The following is a 6,019-nucleotide window of genomic DNA, read 5'->3' as shown; positions in this document are numbered from 1 at the left end:
TCGTAGCCTTCTTTTCCTCGCCCAATTAGTTTGTCACTTTTACTGCAGCTACACTTTGGTTTAAGCGGAGTTCAGTTAAGTTCAGTTTAGTTTGCTTTACTTTTGGCTTGGATCAGTTCGGTTTCACTTGGGCAATTTTCCACCTGGTAAGTGTGGCATGGCATTCCCATTCGATTGCGGGCGAGCAGAGGAAGGCTAAACGCTGCTCTTGATTGATTTGTATCAACGTTGATTAGGCCAAAACCAACAATCATGGCCACGGCTTGAGGTTGGCCTTGTTAGGCCAGCAAAACCAAGGCAAAGATGGCAGCCTAGTAGGCTGCAAGTCGGACCTACCGACAGACAGACAGACGGTCAATCAATTGGCATTGGCATTGACATTGACATTGACGGGCAAATTTTGTTTTCCGTAGGAAAAAACCCAAAGGAAAACAAAAGAAAAGCGAAATGCAAACGAGGAGTACGAGTATCTTTCTAATACGTTTATTTACCTTTTATAGCATCTGAAGTTTTGTCTCTTGTTACATTTTTTTTCTCTTTCTTATTTTTGTGTGTGTTTTGTGTTTTATGTATTATGTTGGGTTGTGTATCTGTCTGTGTGTGTGTGTTCGTTTAGACCTAGCATATATATGAGCATTAAGTTAAGTTAAGTATTTAAGTATTAGCAGACAGTCAAACCTCTTAAACGAGCAATTGGCCAGTAGGGGGAGTCGTCAGTACGGTGCTCGCTTGAGAGGTTTGAATGGTTCGTTCGCACTACGGACTAAGGAGCTTTTACGAGTCTTAAGCTGATAGTATGTCGACATATTCAGAGTAGTCTTAGCGGTAAGTCTTATAGAGGGGGCTACGGGGACGGGGACGCCTAAATGGTATATGGGCATATAAGTAAGGTATAAATATTAAGCTACAGCTGGAGCTCGGTCCCAGGCCCTTCCCTCGATCCCGTTGCCATTTGTCTAGGTTTCATCTTTCATCTTCACAGAGGAGTCCAGCAGCTCTGTGTTGCTGCCACATTTCGGATGCTGGGGGAAGGGCCTCGCCTGGCTCTTCGTTCGTTCTCGTTCTCGTTCTCTTCGTACATCTACTAACTAGATTATGAGCGGTGCTAAGTTTTGAGCTAAGTAGAATTTCATGCTAGTTCTTCCTTCATTTCATCTTCATCTTCACGTTTGTTGCTGTGGAAAGGCAAATGCTGCAGTCTTGCCTCTTGTCTCTTGTCTCTGCCTTCTATTTGCTGATGTCGGACGTTCTTTCTGGGATTCGATTCGATTGCACACTCACTCCTGGCTCTCCATTTACCGCTTGTGTAACGCGCGCTTCTGCATATTGTCCCAGACAGCGATGACCGTCAGCTGGAGGAGCAGGAACAGTGCCCCGGCAATTATGAAACCTGTACGAGTATACAGACGGGTGTTTGTGTTGGTAATAGAGTTGTAAAAAGAGTTGAAGAAAATTTACGAGCTTATTTAATTAGCTGGGCACTCAGTCGGCACATTGGAGCCGCTGTCTGAAGCTATGGGCTCTCGGGCTCTCGGGCTCTCGGGCTAGATGGCGCGACGGCACGCGATTAGCGCAAATCAATTCGCCACGCTCGGCGATACCCAGATATTGCCCCAGACCACAGACCCCAGACCCGAGACCCCAGAAACCAGCCCCAGATCGCCACCGTGCTACGCTCTGCCCTGCCCAGAGATCACAGCCCAGAGAGTGAACTGGAACTTACCATAACCATTTATGCAAGTGTCCGATTTGGTGCCCAGTTCCAGTTGCAATTTGGCCAGGCCATCGATGGGCCCTGCGCCGATGCCGTTGCTGTTGCCGCTGCCGCCTGAATCGGCGCCATTGAAGGCGAACTTATCGGTGATTTGTATCGATTGCACCAGCAAAATGTTCTCATCGGTTGCGGCCGGCTGATGACTCACATCACGTTTTTGGCGTTCCGACTTAATGGCCAACTCCAGCTCGACTGTAAAAAGGTAGCAGAGAGGAGAAACGGGGGAAATGGAATGGAAAAGAGCCACAAGAGAGGCAGAAACAAGAAATGAAATATGTTTTCTGGGAGCTGAGCTGTGTGCAACCTGACCAGGGATGGAGTACAACTGCAACTGCAACTGCCACAGCAACAGCGAGTGCCATGCCCGCTCTTAGAGTGGTGCTGCATATCTCTGGTGTGCGATTATCCACTTCCCTTTTGAAGAGCCCCATCCCCATCGCCAACCCCATCTCCCATGGAAGCTGATGAAAGGTCACTCGGTGGCTGGCGTTGCATGTTGCTGTTGCCGTTGCCGTTGCTGTTGCTGTAGCAGCCATCCCTGGCACAGAGAACCGTTTACTTACCGCCATCGGTGCCATTCAGCACTGAACGCTTGCGCCGACCGTAGGATAGCAGACTCTTGAGTTCTCCGTTCTCATCGTTGTCGCAGATAACCGGTTCGCAGCGCGGTATGCAGGGCGTGACCAGGGCGCGGAACTGCACCAGCTCCGAGGAGGGGAACTTGAAGGCGTCGAACTGTGAGAGCAGCACCTTGCGATTGCTGGCCATCTTCTGCATGGCACTCATTATGTACTGGTCCGTGGGACAGCCGTTGGCATCGATCAGCGTGATTTCGGCACTGTCCGTCCCGTCCATGGCCACCAGTTCCCGCACAAATATCTCGTACGGACTGTTCGCGTCGACGATCTCGAATCGGAGGGCCAGCGGGTCTCCCACCTCGGCGATGCGTTTCATGTCGCTGCCATCACGTGCCGTGATCTTCATGATGACATTCGGGGAATCGACAATGATTTCTTCGCTCAGCGTCGACTCGATCTCGCCGGTTACGCCCAGATCCACATTGTTCACCACCGTCTTATTGGTCAGATCATACTGGCAGGAGACGGCCAGTCCCAGATCGGAGGAGGTGACAATCATGTCATGATGCTGGATGACAATGTCGTTCATATACCGGCCGTAGGCACTCTGGCGGACATTGCACTCGAGGTCGTTGTAACGCATCTTCAGATCGAACTCCAGAGAGTTGTTCACGTTGACGGCACAGGATTTGGGGGCTCCCTTGGCATAGACCTTGCCGTCGAACAGCTTCGAGGTGCGAATCTTGGTGATCATTTCGCCAGAGCGGCAATCGATGGATACATTATAGCAGGCAGACTGCTCGTAAGTGGCCGCCTCTTCAATGCTCAGATAGGGCTCCGAGAGATCCGTCAGGGTGGCGCGACTGTGGTGCGAGAGGCGGCAGACATGCTCCCCGGTCTCGTTGTAGTCGTAGGAGTGGCAGCGGAACGGGGCGGTGAGACAGAGGTCGCGACAGTCGTCGATGCTCTGCACATTCTGATGCACCGAGTCGACGGTCTTCAGAATGCGACCCGAGATCCGCTTGAACTCACACAGCTTGCTGGGCTCCTCCGCGCAGTTGTTCTCCAGATAGTCGGCGCCATCGTAGGCCGCGATGTTCGCCTCGTCCGACAGCGTAATGCGATCCATGTCCGAGAGCTCGCACAGGCCAGAGTGCGCATAATAGTTGGCCGATCTTCACAAGAGTCACAACCAAGAGGTAAGAGGCAAGCGGCAAGAGGCAGATGCCGAGTTGGATATAGTTGGAGAGGGATACAAGAGAGTGGCACAAGAGGGTGGCAGATGAATGAGTTGGGTGGGTACACTGCTCGTTGTAACGGGATTCCCAGCACTTACCGACAGGTGAACTCCGTCTCGCCCAGGCACAGCTCGATGCAGTCGCGCCTCGTGGCCACGCTCTGGCTGGCCTTGGCTCGCTCCGGCAGCCGGTAGCCCTGGACGCGATCAATGCACCAGGCCTTCGAGCAGGGTCGCACTCCGAAGCAGGATTTCTGTGCGTATACGGTGAAAACGGGATACTGGGAGCGCGAAAGTGAACCTGCGGATGGAATGGGATGCCAGATGGGATGTGGGTGTGGAAGATGGTGGAGTTCACATTTATTATAGAACATTTAACATACAAGCTTTGGGCAATAGATCGTGGTGCAGATTATAACCCACTGCTCGGTGTGCTCGCTCGGTTTGGCTTGCTTTGGTACTCACCTGGCAACTGATCGGCGGTGCTGCGGAACATGACACACAGGCCCGTCTCATAATTAACCGAGCTGCAAGATTCATTGGCCTGGCAGGCCTCCAGGCAGTCGGTCAGCATGAGGGTGCCGGGCAGCGTTTCCAATTGCCTCGATGGCGCCGATAGCACGTACCTATAGCCCATTCGAGATCGAATGGATCGGAGTAGAATGGAATGGAATGGAATGGGATGGTATCGGGGATTAGGAGGAAAGTAACGCACATAAATTCATGGATACCCGTTCGGGAGCAACAGGTTTTCTCTTTGGGTCTCTATCTCTCTCTCAAGTGGGTGGGTTGAAGTGTTTTTTAAATAATATTATAAATTGAATCTTCCTCTTGGGTTTGGAGGGGGGATCTCTTTCGAAGAATCCAATTGCCCGATGGTTGAATTATGTATTTAGATCACGAGGTGAACCAAATGGAACCCAATTTTCGAATTGTGCCACATTCTTTGAGCAGTGTTGCCACAAAATATTTCTCTTACTTTAAGATTTGAAACAGTATAAATAAATTAAACAAACTACTGCTTTGTCGGATAATTGTTTTTTTCTGTGGGGTTCATTGACCCAAAATGGGGTGCCACATCGGTAAACAATTGAATCGCTGAACTAATTTATTGTTAGCTTGTTAGTTGAAGAACGTTCTGAAGGAAATAGAACTGAATCTTTTTATGTTTGCTGCCAAGTGGTAACCATGAACTTTTCGATTACTCTGACAACCCTCGTCCGTTTTTTTACGATGTGTTTACAGGGAACGACACTGCCATCCCATCCTATAAGTCGCGCCTAATTTATGCCCCCTCGATGGCTGGATCCTACTTTTTTTTACCTTGGTCTCCGTCTCCGTCTCTGTCTCTGTCTGTTCCCCCTTGGGCAACTAATTGCCCGGAATTAAGATTTATGGCCCTGGCCTGGTGACACTTACCCTGTTATAAGCTCGAAGCCAATCATATCCGGCTCGCAGTCCTCATCGATCAGGCCAGAGCCTGAAGGTGTTGCGGTTGGGGTCTGGTTGGCCAGATCATCGGCTTTGGTCTCCACATTGGCAGGTGATGCCGCTACTGATGCCAATGCCGATTCTGATGCTGATGCTGCTGCCGATGCCGATGCGGCTCCAGGTGGCGATGCGACAATCGCTTCCGCTGGTTCGTCGGATTGCAGCGTCAACGGTTTTGGTAGCTCGCTTCCGTTCAATGTTCCAGCTCCCGCTGTGGCGGTGGCTGTGGCTGTGGCTGTGGCTGCGGCTCCCACTGCTGCCGCGGCTGCCAGTGCCCCTGCTGCTGGTATTGGTGTGGCATTGTTGCGCGGAAATGTCTTCAACGGTTTCACCGGCCGCTTGGGCAGCAGCTTGCGTGCTGCCACCGAGCTGTCCACCAGCAGCATTAAGGCAACCAACACCAGGCAACATGTCGTCTTGGTCGTTGTCTTCATCATCATGCTGACTCGTTTCTTTGTCATTGACCGTAGCTGTAGTTGCATTGCTGTTCTTGCCACTGCAGCAAGTTCTCTGCTTCTCTGCTTCTCCTCTTCGCGTTGCTGTTGCTGCTGTTGAAGTTTCTGCAAGTCGGAGGGAACAAAAAAGGTGTTTTGGTAGCTTGGTTTTTAATTAGCATTTCAGTCTGTGCCCCGGCTGCCTCCTAGCCTGGCTTCCCACTCTCATGCTTATCTCATGATTAATTGCGCCAGCAGTTACAGTTAAGCTTTAATAATGGGTTTAATGTTGGCCCAGCAGCAGCCCCACCAGCCACCACTCGTATCTTGCGGCAATTGCAACTGCAACTTGAGCTTATGGTGCTATTGCTACTGTAAGTGCTCGCCTGCAACGCCCACCATCACGAAATGCCGTTGATTAATTGCAATGAAATAGATGCAAAATCAATTTAGTTGATGATCCCCCGATGCCCAGACATCGGCTTCTGCGGGTCTCTCGCTTTGG

At 50.9% G+C, this 6,019-nt stretch overlaps 1 protein-coding gene across 1 annotated transcript; it reads right to left on the bottom strand.

Moving 5' to 3' along the window:
• Positions 1 to 1,230: 1,230 nt before the first annotated feature.
• On the bottom strand, positions 1,231 to 5,743 carry LOC6598675. Its single transcript, XM_002023726.2, has 7 exons — positions 5,738 to 5,743; positions 5,009 to 5,640; positions 4,055 to 4,215; positions 3,689 to 3,890; positions 2,338 to 3,527; positions 1,724 to 1,966; positions 1,231 to 1,390 (listed from the first exon to the last, which is right to left on the bottom strand). Exons 1-7 carry the CDS (start codon positions 5,741 to 5,743, stop codon positions 1,296 to 1,298), a joined length of 2,529 nt encoding a protein of 842 aa, XP_002023762.2. The 3' UTR covers positions 1,231 to 1,295.
• Between the last annotated feature and the right edge of the window lie 276 nt (positions 5,744 to 6,019).

Source organism: Drosophila persimilis, unplaced genomic scaffold, assembly GCF_003286085.1.
Source record: "Drosophila persimilis strain 14011-0111.01,24,50 unplaced genomic scaffold, DperRS2 tig00000000-arrow-pilon, whole genome shotgun sequence".
NCBI lineage: Eukaryota > Metazoa > Arthropoda > Insecta > Diptera > Drosophilidae > Drosophila > Drosophila persimilis.
Note: the sequence above shows the minus strand (reverse complement) of the source record. Positions and strands in the feature narration are given on the sequence as shown.